Source organism: Oryzias melastigma, linkage group LG11 (assembly GCF_002922805.2).
Source record: "Oryzias melastigma strain HK-1 linkage group LG11, ASM292280v2, whole genome shotgun sequence".
NCBI classification, from domain to species: Eukaryota; Metazoa; Chordata; class Actinopteri; order Beloniformes; family Adrianichthyidae; genus Oryzias; species Oryzias melastigma.
In genome coordinates, this window is record NC_050522.1 from 826,879 (window position 1) to 841,701 (window position 14,823).

General features: G+C 40.0%; 1 protein-coding gene across 2 annotated transcripts in view; it reads right to left on the reverse strand.

Moving 5' to 3' along the window:
* tent4a (terminal nucleotidyltransferase 4A) overlaps positions 1 to 12,047 on the reverse strand; it is a 16,643-nt gene extending 4,596 nt beyond the window's left edge. The window contains exons 1-10 of one of the 2 annotated variants that reach the window (XM_024257846.2): positions 10,468 to 12,047; positions 4,577 to 4,700; positions 4,212 to 4,258; positions 4,010 to 4,130; positions 3,066 to 3,173; positions 2,524 to 2,652; positions 2,238 to 2,451; positions 1,627 to 1,753; positions 1,451 to 1,554; positions 1,135 to 1,316 (exon numbers count right to left, since the gene is read on the reverse strand). In XM_024257846.2, coding sequence (XP_024113614.1) covers positions 1,135 to 1,316; positions 1,451 to 1,554; positions 1,627 to 1,753; positions 2,238 to 2,451; positions 2,524 to 2,652; positions 3,066 to 3,173; positions 4,010 to 4,130; positions 4,212 to 4,258; positions 4,577 to 4,700; positions 10,468 to 11,171 — 1,860 coding nt within the window. In that variant the 5' untranslated portion in view covers positions 11,172 to 12,047. The remainder of the gene's footprint in view (positions 1 to 1,134; positions 1,317 to 1,450; positions 1,555 to 1,626; positions 1,754 to 2,237; positions 2,452 to 2,523; positions 2,653 to 3,065; positions 3,174 to 4,009; positions 4,131 to 4,211; positions 4,259 to 4,576; positions 4,701 to 10,467) is intronic. The other variant, XM_024257844.2, reaches the window with a different exon arrangement.
* Positions 12,048 to 14,823: the final 2,776 nt, after the last annotated feature.

The following is a 14,823-nucleotide window of genomic DNA, read 5'->3' on the forward strand; positions in this document are numbered from 1 at the left end:
ATTTTATTCAATTTTGAGTTTACACGATAACACATTTGTTTAGAAATTCCTTAATAATCTACCATTTGTTTTGAATATATTTATATTAAACTGATCCAGTTCACATACTGTAAATGTATCAGTGAAATAATGAGATTGTTAATATCATACAGTGTTACATGGATTCTCTAAAGGAGAAGTTCTAACTAAAATGTTCAGATAGATCATTAACATTGGAAACATTGTTCTGCTTCTCCTGGAGGACGTTTCAGTTTGGCCACTAGATGGAGCTCTTGCTATTGCAGTAAGCCTTATTCCAGAAGAAGAATAAAGAATGAGCAAAAAACGGTGATTTAGACCACAAATGGTTAAAATATAAAGATGTTCATTTAGTCAGCAATGCATGTTTAGGTCGACCGAGTGTTAGCATTAGCTGTCCTATTAAACATTAGCATCAAGCTAGCTGACTTTAGCTTTATGTGCTAAATCAATCTCTATTTTTATGAATCGATTATTGATCTAATAAGCTTAGATCGATTCAAATGGATTAATTGATTTAAAAAAACCCAGTCCTAGTAAAAACACCAAGTACGATTTCCTAAAATCTCTTCATCCGTAAGACGCCGACGTCTCCTTTGATAGATGATGGGAAATTTAAATGTATCTGTTGTAAATCAAAGTATCGTTCATGCTTTTGAATGATTTATTGAGTAAGTTGGTTTGTGTTTATTCGCATAATTAGGATTTAACGGAAACGCTGTACTTGCAAAACTGTTTTTTTTTTACATTTCTAGAATTTCGATACATTTTAGCACTTATGTGTGATGAAAGCGCAGCTATTAACAGTCAAGATTGTGTACATCGCGTACACACAGTAGAAAAGGAGCAGTAAAGAAAATCACCAAAAAGAAGGCTAATAAACATGGCGAATTTAGTGAAACATTTGAAAATATTAGCCTTCTAACATTTAATTGTTGTAACTGGGAAGAGTTAATTTGGGACTCTGCATACACGGAATATTTGATGGAAAATGAACTTTAGTTTGTCATTAAAGAAATGGCCGATGACGATGTCAGAGAGTCAGAAACGTTATAAACTCGAGGAGAACTTGTGTGTATGTAGATGCAGACTGAAACAAACACTGCAGCATCTTACGTTGTCCGATCCCGACAGCGAGGACACGGAGGAGGCCGAGGAGTGCTGCTGGGGGCTGGAGATGGACATGGGGGAGTCGGCGCTGTACGGGGATGCAGAGTCCCTCTGCTGTTCTTCTGAAGCCGCAACACCCCCGCTGAGAACGCCGGACTCCTCTGAGACGGCTTCTTTAGGAGACGACACTGAGGGAGGAAGAACCACTCAGTAGAAGCTCATGGATACAGAAACGTTACAGTCATTCACCCAATTACAGTTCCTGCTAACAGCTACAGTATTTTCTAACAAAAGATTGGACCAAATCTTAAATGATTCGTACCTCTGTTGTCTGTCTGCACAGAATCTTTGCCCCCCCACTTCTTAATGATCCACTCCCTGTAGTCAACGACCTCCTGGGTCAGCCTGATGATCCTCCCCAGCGTGCTGCAGGTCAGAGCAAAAAGGGTGAGGACTACCTCGAAACATGGACGTTATCCTCATCAACGCCGGACTGACCTTTCACAGTCTTTGTTGGGATAGGAGCGAGCGAGCGGAGACACGGCGTGACTCAGGATGGCGTACGCATAGTCGAACACCTGCTTGACTTGCATGGCGCCATAGGAGCCCCTCCCAACATCGTTGCCTTCATGAGACAAGGATGAAAGTCAAACTCATGAAAAACAAAGACAAAGTCTCCTGCAGGATGCTGACAAAAGCTGAACGTTTGGAACTCATTTCACTCCTACATGATTATCAACCTGTTCAGTAGATATGTAGCACTTTTAAATCTGAAACAGATGCACGTGTTATCAATGAATAGTGTTGCTTTGTTGTTATCTAAAACACACCTTAGGTCACTTCACAAAAAATCAAAAAAGCCTAAAAAACTTTAAAAAAAGCATAAATTAGTTTAGTGCATGTGCAGCAGAGCTGTTGATGGAAAGAAGATCATTCATTCAGACAGAGTCTGTCCAAGACAGTTTGATTGATTTAAAAGGAGAAATACTCGGAAATACAAAAACAAAATGGTTTTGTTTGTTCTCTTTCAGAAGAAAAAAGCCACACAGACGTGTTAAAACAGGATTTTCGTTGAAGGGGGACTCAGTTTTCCAAAGTGAAACCCTGACCTGGAAGCAGAGGATCCTCTATACAGAGCATGGATGGTCTGTATCCGTTGGTCATGGCCTTCATCATCTCCTCTTTGGCCACGTACGCCCCCCCATTTCTGATCCGGATCCCCGTCTTCAAGTAGTTGAAATGGCGGCCGTACAATTCAAAGAACTCGATCAGCAGCATGCCCAGGTTCTCATTGGGGTTCCTGGCGTTTATACGAGGGTGGAGCTGGAACAAACGCACCGGGTTAGAGCGTTTCATTAGTTTGTTCACAGAGTTCAGAGGGAGGGGGTTGGGTACCTGCAGGAAGCTGATGACCATGAGGATGAGGCTGTATGAGCTGATGCCCCCGGTGAAGACCTCATTCAGGTCCCTTTGAAGCAGGAACTGCTTCAGGACAAAGATGAGGTACGGCAGGACCGGGTACTTCTGCAGGGAGACAGAGAAACAGCTGAGAGGAGGAACTTAAGTTGATTTTAAAGGAGACCTGGATTGTTCTGGAATAATAGCAGCACATTAGGAGCTGCAGCTGGACTTCTGCTGACAGAAACTTCTAGCTGTCAGGCTCCACATCCATCACTAAAGAATGAGAGCAGAACCGGGACAGGAAAACGGGATAATATGACATCAGAAGAAGGCGTTTCTTCTGTGGTGGAAGCAGTTCAGTCAGATCAGACAGAATCACAGAGGGAATTTCCATCGTTCTGGGTTTAGATTTCACCGTGAAGCTGTAATTATGTCATTTCTATGGTGGTTTCTGTACTTCAAAAATATCTCCATGAACTTGTGCTCTCTCTTGTATTCTGCTACTACAAACTGTACAGCATGAAGGCGTGTCTCACCTTCACATAGTCTTTAATGAAGCTGGCTGCCTTGACTCCGGTCTCCACGTTGAAGCTGATGTCAACCTTCACCTCCGTCTCCTGGTCCGTCAGCTTGATGATTGGCACCTGGAGGATGAGTGAAGAGCAGAACATTTGTAACTTAGACACAAGAAACAGCCTTGTGATGACAGGATTTTGTATTCTGTGCACTGTAGTGGCAAAGTGTTAACAAGAACGACAATAGAAAACTGTAATTAAGGGTTGTAGGCGTACAGGCTGACTAGAAGCAGCAAAAAGCTTCTCTACTGTGAACATGTTCTATGTATGGAACTAAATTCACTTTGGTTTTTTTTAATAGTCATTTGTACAAATCAATAAACCTGCTTCCAAATGTTTGTTGGTTGAGTTTACTCTGTTCTTTTATTTCCTACTGATGCATCACGTCTGTCAAACTATCCATCCCTCCTCCTGTTCTGGGTAACAGGGTTGCTGGAGCCTATCCTTACTACTGCTGAGCGAACACCTAGTTCTTCATGTCACCACTCACTTACAAAGTAGCCAGCAAGGATTTGAACTAGGGGTGTGCCAAAATATTGATATAACGAGACATTTAGTCCTGGTGATTGATTCTCGATTGATTCTCTCCAGGTATCAATCTCTTATTTTTGTTTGAAGAGGCTGTAAAACGTTACACTCGACATCCTTTGGAGGAAGATTGGGGATATGCGTCTAGCAGCTACTTGAATTATTTAATTTTTGTTCTGTTGTTTTCAACAATTTTGCACTAAATTCAATTGCTGTCAATGCTCGTCAAAGACACTGAAAGCTAAAAACCTATGAATATTTTGAACTATTGTAAGTTATATTCAGAGACAGTTTCTGATTAGCCACATATCATCATTTCAAAGACAAAAACACCAGCAAATAGATACAAATACAGCAGAACAGCCGTCTGAACTCACTGTGGCCTTGTCTAGAACCTTGATGGAGAACGGTTCTGCCACGTTGTGTTTCCGGAGAGCTTGCTCCAGCTCCTGTAACGGGGGTCGCTCCCACTTCCCAAACACAACCAGATCTATGTCGCTGTGGGCAAAAAAAGTTTCAAGTTTTACCAAAAAATGTGAAGATAGTAAACACTCTTCCTTTACTCGTGTGCAGCGTTACCTTGTTGGGAGGTACAGCCCGGTGCTGAAGCTGCCAAAAATTTGGACCTGATAAAACAGTGTTGGGGGTAAGGAGTCATTAGTCATTTCCTCAGTTCAATAAAACAAGGAGAAAAAATCTGAGATTTAATTAAGTGAAAATGCGGCTGACATTAAAAATGGGAAAAACCCACAAATCCACTTAAATGAATTAGTTATGGGAAACATTTTAAAGAGAATCCACAACAACAGATATTCTACCGCGCATAATCAACAAATAAATATGAATTCTAGTGACTAAATAAAAAACAGTAGTTAAGTCATTATTTGTGAAGTATATTTTGAGAACTGATCATGAAAGCGACCGATGCCGGGTGAGCGTCTTACGTCTGCAGAAGGCCACTGCTCCTTGATGATGGTTTCTATCCGCTTCACCACCTCCTTCCTCATGGCGGCCTCCTCTGACCGCGGAGACATGTACTGGTAGAAGTCCATCACCTCTTCATGTAATCTGAATAAAATACAACAAATACAAAGATTGTAAAGGTTGTCAGTGATCCATTTGAGCACAACTGGAAGGCACATTGAGTTGGATCCTTGCAGTCATGACCACTATAAAAATCCTTTCAATTAGCTACTATTATAAATACTTAACTATTGGAATGTCAGGTTGGCTTAACTATGAGAAAATAAATACTCCTCTGATCCATGATGGGGCCATTGAGCAAACAAATACTCATAGTAGTAGAGCCAAGCCAGAGGTTTGTCATAACTACTGTTTTCATGTTCTATATTTCAGTTTTAGTTGGAAGGATTGAGAGTTCTGTTGGTGAAACTGAGTAGGAGAAGGTGGAGGAAACATAGTCCCGTTTTATAAAGTTCTGCTTTTATGTTTGATTAGCTTTATGATTTTGCTTATTATTTTTGAAAAAAGTGTAAGATATAGAGTGATTGCCACCTAGTGGTCAAACAGAAACGTCCTCCAGGAGAAGCAGAACAATGTTTCCAATGTTAATGATCTGAACATTTTAGTTAGAACTTCTCCTTTAGAGAATCCATGTAACACTGGATGATATTAACAATCTCATTATTTCACTGATACATTTACAGTATGTGAACTGGATCAGATTCATATAAATATATTCAAAACATGTATATAGATAATTCAAGTATTTCTAAACAAATGTGTAAATTGTGTAAACTCAAAATTGAATTGAGAGGATCGAAAGAATCGAAAAAAATTGGAATCACATTGATTCAGGTTCTTCTGAATCGAATAATTTCTGGAAATTATTATCGACACCCAGCCCTAGGTGAAAATAAAGCATATTTATCATTTATGTGAAGGAAAGCAATCATCCAAGATGATTCAATAGCAGAAAACGTATAAAACATTAATCTGGATTTAGTTGTTCAAGCTAAAGACCTGATGAATTTTTTAACACCTCCATTATTCTTGGTTCATTATTTCATTGCATATCAGCTTCTCTCCAATCATTTCAGGACATGCCTTCTCCTCGGCCAATCATCAAAGAGTTGCTGAGTTTAAATTTCATCACTTCCCCCCAAAATAACTTCAGTGACAGTTGTGACACAACACACCACTCCAACCCCTGTGACTCATTTCAAATGTTCTGCATCAACATCAATGCAGATTTGAACCAATACACCACAATACTTTCTATAATAAGAGTATACAAAAAGGTAATTCCCTATTATTAATGTGTATTTAATAATCAATAATAAATAAATACATAAAAATACAGATATTTAGCCAATACAAAGATCTTTACTCAAACATGTTGACAAAATGTGATAAAATACACAAATCAGTCACTGAAGTCAAGAATACAAAACCATAATAGTACCATCATTGTGTACTCCTGAAAAGGTTGGATTTTCTAAAGTGAAATGAGCTCATTAAATTTGCAGTTTGGTTTATAAGGTAGCTTAGCTACAGCTCCTCGTGCAGATTTAAACAACCAAAGAAGCAGATGTGAGCGTGTAACAAGATCTATGAGACGGCTGTGTCATCCCTCTGAGCTTATCGATTACTCGTCTCACAACCACAAAGCAGTAAAGTACTTGTGATTAATATTTGTTACAGATACTTGACGATTTGGGTTTGTCTCTGAAGTGAGACTGCAGTGCCTTATCCAAACGGTGTTCAACATTCGCGCATATTTTCCTTAGAAACTGCTCTTCCACACAGCATTTGGTCATTTTAGTAACATTATTTTGTGATAAATGCGACTTATGTCTTAAGACCTGTTCTAAAAAGGAACGTTTCATATAAACCAGCACGTGGACGGCAGCGCAGAGCTCCACCTGAGGACAGCTGAGGTCTCCAGGATCGTGGGGAAAGTGATGAAGAAACACCTGAACCAGCAGGTGATTCCAAAATCATGCTGTTCAGAGTTTCAGTTCATTTGTGATCTTCATGAATGTACCACATATCTTCCAATAGAAGCCCCACTACTATTACCAAAAATTTGGTAGCCAGTCCTGCGTTAATTAGAGATGGCAGTGATGGCTAATGGGTTCATTTTGCTGTGAAATTCTGTCACAAAAATGCTGACGACACCAGATGAACATTTCCAAAATGTATTAAAGTGATAAGAACATTATTAGCGTACATAAATGTTTCTTTTCTCTTTGAAGCATCATCAATCTCTGTATCAACAATCTCCACTTTCAAGCGAATCATTTTCCTGTAGACTTTTTTAATGCAGCTGTTTTCTCAATACCACCCACCTGCTTTTGCCATTCTCGGGTCGATTCAGGATCCACCCAGAAATGTGGTGCAGATTCCTCACCAGAATGTTCTTTGGCGAATGCCACCGCACGAACACTGAACACTAAATCAAATGAGCCTTTCCTGCCATCACTACACAGACACCACAGACACTTGACATCTGCACAATTGTGCACGACTAATGGGACAGGGTCTTAAAGGAGTCCAGATACTTTAATGCCAAGTTTCCACTGAGCAGTCTGGACTGGACTGGATCAGAACTTTGAGTGCTCCAGTTATAAAATCGACCCCATTAAGTTGGAGTGACTCGTACCATTTTTGGTCCACCGTTGGTTGTACATCTATAGAAAAATGGACACACCAGTTAGGGCGGAGCTACTGTCATCAAACGATGAAATCCATTGATTGGCAGAAATGTTTTACGACAATAGCAAGTGTCCAACCAGCGTTTTCCCCGACACAAGATCCAAGCCCAAAGTTTGAGTTTTGAGCAGTGAAATATGAGTTTACTTCTAAGAAAACCGAAATCCTGTCCACCTTTGTCATGGGAGGAATCACACTTCAATATAAGGGCGGGGTCATCTGGACTCCATAAGAGAGCACAAAGGTTACCTTTTTTAACATCTTAGTAAAACTCATTTCTTTTTCATTACATTTTCTTTTTTTAACGCAATTTATTCAAGTTCTAAACTGACCAATCAGATGCCTCAGTAAAAGTATGTGGTGCCCGCTGGCCCCACCTCAAACGTTAGACAGCTTCTCCCAAGCCTGCTTCAGTGGAAGGGGCGTGGCCTAGGAACAAGCTTACTCCAAATTGGCGAGAGCAGTTACTATAGAAATATTGGATCAGACTGACTCGAATCAATCACTGTCTTCTGGCAAAGTCCGTGTCTTGAAAAATAGCATCTGAACTGGCTTCATTTTGGTAAAGCCAGAGATTAGACATCACACCAGCTCATTCCAGTTCTCTATATACAGTCAACACCAAGGATACTTGGACACACGAGCCGCCAAGTTGTTAACTAAAATGCTCTCCAGCCGGCCCACAAATCCATTCTCTGAAGTGCTAAATGGTCTCACAGACATCAACAATAAGCATTTTTGAAATAGGAACGTTTACAAAAATAAAATTAATCAAATGAAATTACAATAACAGTCTAAAAAACTGATTGGGAGTAGGAAGACACAGGAGGGCCCATAAGTTGAAGACAGACTCCCTTGACAGGGTTAACTGTATTTCCCCTTCAATAAGGAATTTTACTGCTACCAATTGAAATAAAGATCATCTTCTGTATTTTCAACATAATGTGTGAAGTACCAGGTTAAAACGACTCTTGCTGTAAAAACTAGAACTGGTTTCTATAACTGCTGAAGTGGACAGGGTTTTACGACAAACACCGGTGGGAATCGGCTTTCTCCGAGAGAACAAAAACACAACTAATCTGTCGATACCCAGCAATCTGCCACCAAAGAAGAAATTGGATGACAGGCTGCATCATTTCCATCTAACACAATGAAGAAGTGGAAACCTGGTTACTCTTCTACCTGTAAACGGATTCGTTTCCAGTAACCAGGTTTACTTAAGAGGACATAAATGCATCCAGAGGATCGGAAAACTTTGGACACAAATTTACTTTTGACCACAAGAATTCCACTTTCAAAAGACCAAAAATATATACACTGGCTTCAATAGTGCTGGGCGATATGAGGATAGCCTATATACCATGTGGACGATAGAAAAGTGTCTACCGTGCCACTTCTTTTTTATCGTTTTGATTTTTTATTGATGAACTTTTGTGCAAAAATGAGAAACTTGAAACTGCTGTGCACTTTAAAAGCATGGCTGATCATTTTTCCTGTGTTGTCCACTGTGATGGTACTTTATAGTATACTATAAAGTAAAATAAACCTGACATACTTCAATCCAAATGGTATGTTCCAATATCGAATATTAATTAATGTAACTTTGAAATTATTTTTTGTTAATGGTACATGTCGACTTGATTCATTCTGGTTGGATCGTAGGACAATAAATTGACAGACACAGACAAACACGCACACACACTTTTAAAAGTTAAAACATATGCTGTTACCAGAAAGTGAGAGGGAAAAAAATACTATGTAAAGTATTGTTTACATCACATGTGTCAAAGTCAAGGCCTGGAGGCCAGATCTGACCCTCCTGGTGATTCTATCCGGCCCTCCAGATCATTTTATTTTATTCCTATTAATGACCCAATGTTATCTAGTGCTCAATTCTAACTTGAAGAATTTTGACAAATTATATTTTTTATGTAGAGTAAAATATTGAAAGTTATTTCAGGTTTAAATTGATTTAATCTGGAATAATATTCCTGCCTTTTTTATTATTCATAATTATGTTAAAAAGTTAGACTTTTAAAGTTTCAAAAATTGGCATTCTGCTAGCTTTTTGGACTATTTTGGAATTTACTATGATTTTTTAGGCTATTTTGGAGTTTAGCTAATATTTTGGCTACATGCTAGCTGTTTTAGCTAATTTAGTATTTTTTCGGTTATTTGGCTATTTTGAAGAGTAGCTATTTTTTCAGCTATATGCTAGCTTTTTTGGATAATTTAGGCTTTTTATTTTTTTTTTAAGACTGTTTCAGAGTTTGGCTAATATTTCAGTTACATTTTAGCTGTTTTGACTTATTTAGGCTTTTTTTGTATTTTAGGCTGTTTTGGAACTAAGCTAATAGTTACGCGCTAGCTTTTTGGCTAATTTAGGCTGTCATGGAGTCTAGTTAATATTTCAACTACATGATAGCGGTTTTGGCTGATTTAGGCTTTTTAAAAAGTTTGTAGGCTATTTTTAAGTTTATCTATTTTTCTAGCTACATGCTAGTTATTTTGGCAAATTTAGGCTTTAAAAATGTAGGCGTTTTTGGAACTAGGCTAACATTTACAGCTATCTGTTTTGACTAATTTAAGCTTTTTTGTTTTTTTAGGCTGTTTTGGGGTTTAGCTAATACTCTTATTTCTGTTTTTTGCTTTCTAGCCAATGAGGCATTTAACTAATCTTTTAGTTGGCTTTCAGCTTCAGTGTTTTCAGCTATATTAGCTATTTCAGCATCTTCAGCTATCAGCACTATCATCTTCAGTTTAGAGCATTCAAACTAGCAATACCGCATGTAATGCTTTATATCTAGTTCATATTTATGTTAAAATAAATACAGTTTTAAAGTTTTAAAAATATAGTTTTTGAATGTTCAATAAATGTTTATCCCGTTCTGCCTGCGACCTAAGTTGTGTTTTGGATTTTGGCCCCTTTTGGGATCGAGTTTGACACTCCTGCTTCACATTGATCACACACAGTAACAACATTGCAGGGCTTTGTCCCACGCGGCACTAAAATTCAAATAGTGCATCGAATCACGACACTTCCGGTCTGATCGCTGATGGTTACACCGAGTAGAATAATAGAACTGTATAAAAGCATTGCGCTCTCAAAGCATACTATAGTGTTAACTTTAGAGAACATGTTGTAATAGTGCCCACTCACCCGCGGACTCCGGCGCTGTACTTCATCGTCTTCCACGGGGTCATGGAGTTGGCGTAATTCCCGTGCGTGCAGATGGACAGCAGGTAATTCATGCCGTAGGTGCTGGCCTTGTTGTCGCTTTTCCTGCGGCCTGGGTGGTGGCTGTGTGTGGGGTTAGCGGCTCCATTGGGGGGACCCTGGAGCCGCCTGGCGCAGACTTGCTGTGAATGTAAAGTTTGGTGCTCCTGTGGATGATGGTGGTGGTGGTACAGGTTACCGTTATTCTCCACGCCGTCATTTAAACCGAGGACGACGTTTTTATTCAAGTTTCCAGACACATTTGCACTAATAGTCCTCTCGAGTAAGGAGGCGAAGACATCCGTCCCGGATTCCTGGGAGGACGAGGAGGAGGCGGATCCCGTCTTCTGGAGCACAATGTTCCCCTCACCTAGACCGGAGGTGTGTGTGGAGGAGTTCCCGCTGGACGCCGCGGCGGTGGAGCCGTGATGGCCGCCGCTCCGGCCGGCTGTAACGGCCCCGTCGCCGCTGCAGTTGCTCTTGCCCGGCGCCCCGTTCTTTTCCGCAGCGTGGTTCGCGCACTGGTTGTGGTTCTGGTTGTGGAACTGCACGGCCCGGCCTCCCTGAGAGGTCTCCCAGACGTACATCCATAAGGTGTTCGCGGGTCCTTTCTGTTCGGGCTGAATCCAAGCCACCCTCGGATCCATTCAACTAGTCTTTCCGGTAACCCCCCTCCCCAGACAAATATCTAACTCTCGCGTTCCCGTCGTTATTCCTTACCGGACCTTTAAATGGACGCCACGCACGCGGCGTTAAAAGAAGCGAGGAAAGTCACGACTGCCCGCTGTAGCAGCATCGATACGGCGGCCCCTACAAACCGCTAGCTGTGGCAGTGCTAGTCGTTCCTGCGGGAATTCAATATGGCGTATTCTCTTCAAATCCCTGCGCCTGCGCACTCCTGGCGGTGTCTTAAAGGATGAGCCCCGCGCCCCCTGTTGGCGGCCCGCGCCATCGCACCTCAGTCGGGCTGCTGATGAAAAGCACACAATGTACGTTTTCCTTTTCACTCCCGACCATAGACTGTCACGAACAAGCAAAATGCAAGACCTTGCATGCCCTGTAAACGGCAAATATCAGATCTTACGCAGAGATAATACGATCCTCTACACTCAAGTTCATCGGTTTAGTCCTTCACCTGCGGGAATGGTGGTGCTGGGGTGGGTGGGTTCACGTGGGATCCCCCATTCGTCAGCAGCTGCGCAGACTGTGCTGCACGGGCGCGTGATGGGGGTGGGGGCTGCCAACCTCCTCATAAATTAATTCACTGGCCACCCCCTAGCTTAGAGGGAACCCTCCAATGATGTGGTGAACTGTGACGTCATCACGGTTGGGACTGCCTGGCTTTATGGAAGGATCTGGAATATACCAACCTGAACAGGTGCATCCCAGAGGATCCATCAGTCACCCGAGTTTACATTCCAGGTTTTCAGCTCCCTGCAAGGACGGCCTAACCAAAACTATGTAATAAATAAATAAATAAATAAACAAAGCCTGCAAACTAAGACGACCAAGGTTCAACTCCAAACTAAAATAGCAAAACCCAGCAGTGTAGGTAGGACTGCTGGGAAACAAAAAGGGGAAAAAGGAAAAAAAAAGAAAAGAAAAGACCGGAAGACGTCTTGTTTGCTCAATGCTACCCCAAGAATGCACTGATTTTGTGTGCAAAGCAAAACTTTGGTAAAAAATCTGATCTTTTAAGAGTTAGAAGCACATATTATCTTGTGTTGCACAACATTGGTTACCAGCTGTTCAGAGCAGCACCGAGATGATCCTGTTTGGCACAGAGAATCTTCAGTTTAGAGCATTCAGACTAGCAATATCGCATGTAATGCTTTATATCTAGTTCATATTTATGTTAAAATAAATACTGTTTTAAAGTTTTAAAAATATAGAGCATCTTTGATTTTGAAAATAAGTTATTTGAGCTTCTGTCAAACATAAAAAAATACATTTTGAGAGATGCTAGGTTCTTTTTATATTTTTGCTTTCGTTCATGCCAAAAAAGACATGATTTATATTTATGTCTAAAAGGCTAAAGTAGGACTATACAGCTCCTTCCAGGTTTTGATCAGTAGAAAACGAGCCAAAATTGCTCTTTTACCGCTAAAAGTTGCCGACCCCTGACCAATGACCTTGTTCCACCATGGACATTAACACTCCAGATTGAAATCCTGAGGATGGAAGTTAGGTTTTTCCTCAATACTCCCTAATATGTTACATATTTAAAAAATGCCCTCCTTAAATAATGTTTCTTATGTATATTCAAGACTAACAGCACAGATAAACTCTTAAATAGTAAGATTGTGTGAGGTATAGTCAGGTATGGTTTCATATTCTAAAATTGATGAATTTCAAAATGTCAAACCTTTTATATTTGTCAATTTGTTGACTAGACCTATCTGGATTGTATAAAGCAGTTTGACAACTTCACATTCAAAAGCTTAGCTAAGTCAAGGCAACTACCCTGGAAAATAATGCACAGATCTGCTTTGCCAGAATCAAAACTGAACATGGAAACATGGAAGGAACTCAATTGTGCAGCCCGATTATCGTATATAATGTCCACCAAAAGCCAGGACATTTCTCAAAAAAAAAAAAAAAAAAAAAAAACCCAAACAAACTAGTTTCTAATTTTTTTAAGACCAGATCTTCAATGTGATTTGGGTTGAATTTGTTGGTTGGATTTGTAGTCAGCTTTATAAACATGCATACATGCTGGACGTCTTGCAAGTGGCAGAAATTCGAAATAGAACTGTATTGTCTCCGTTCCAGACTGGAATTTTGCATAAGAAGTAGTGAATCTGTATGATCGAGCAGTCACAGAGAACAGCAGAGAAGGGACGGAGCATGTCTATTATAAGCCCCGCCTGTCCTCAGCTGCTCACGTGCAGCATGTGACCACGAAGAAGAAACCGCCCCCGAGCACAACCCGAGCCTCCCAGCATCTGTTCAGGATGCTTATCTGTGACTCTCCTGCACCGTCTGTGACACACAGGCAGGCACAGCAGATTTTCAGAGCTCAATTGTCTCAGCTCCAGACAAAATACGGCTTTCGCTCATTGATTCTCAAGAGCGTAGCTGGACTAATGAGTGAGCACAGGCAGTGCTGCAGAACCACCTTCATAGCAGACAATCAGCCCACAGAAGCAGCAGTTGTCTAAAGCTGCATGTGGCTTGAATAGAAATGAGGTTGCAGCACATTTCAGGTGTTTCACGTGTGGACAACACGCAGAAACATCTCCATCACCTGGAAGTTTCCTTAAATCTACATAATGTGGGGATTCTCTGCAGAGGACAGTTATTATTTATCACTCCACACTAATAGAAAAGCTTGAACTCTTTAAAAACGGAAACCATCCCCGTGTAAGCGCATTCACAGTAGGGCTGGGTATTGAATTAATCATTTCCAGAATCGATTCGATTCACAAGAGCCTGGATAGATTTGATTTTGATTGTTTTAATTCTTTCAATCCAGTCAATTCAATTTTGAGTTTACACATTTATAGACATTTGTTTAGAAATATATTAATAATGTACCACATGTTTTGAATATATTTCACATACTGTAAAATGTATCAGTGAAATAATTAGATTGTTAATATCATACAGTGTTACATGGATTCTCTAAAGGAGAAAATAACAAAAATGTCAATGTTAACATTGTAAACATTGTTCTGCTTCTCCTGGAGAACTTTTCAGTTTGGACACTAGGTGACGATCACACTATAGCACACGTGTCAAAGTCAAGGCCGGATCCACGCTTCCAGATCATTTTATTTTATTGTTATTAATGACCCGATGTTATCTTGCACTCCTTTCTAACTTCTATAATTTTGACAAATTATATTTTTATAGACAGTAAAATACTAAAAGTTATTTAAGGTTTAAGTTGATTTATTCTGGAATAATATTCCTGTCTTTTTATTATTCACAATTATGTTAAAAAGTCACTGTTTTAAAGTGGCATTGTTAGCTTTTTGGATTATTTTGGCATTTACTGAGATTTTTAGGCTATTTTGGAGTTCAGCTAATATTTCAGCTACATGCTAGCTGTTTTGGTTAATTTAGGCTTTTTCGGTTTTTTAGGATATTTTGAAGTTTAGCTATTTTTAAACTACATGCTAACTGTTTTGGCTAACCTAAGTTGTTTTTTGTCTGTTTTTTAGGTTAATTTGGCATTTAGTTAATATTTTAGCTGGCTATCAGCTTCAGCATTTTCAGCTATTAACTTCAGCATCTTTAGCAGTCAAATTCAGCTTACAGCATTCACACTAGCATTATAACAGGTAATGCTATATA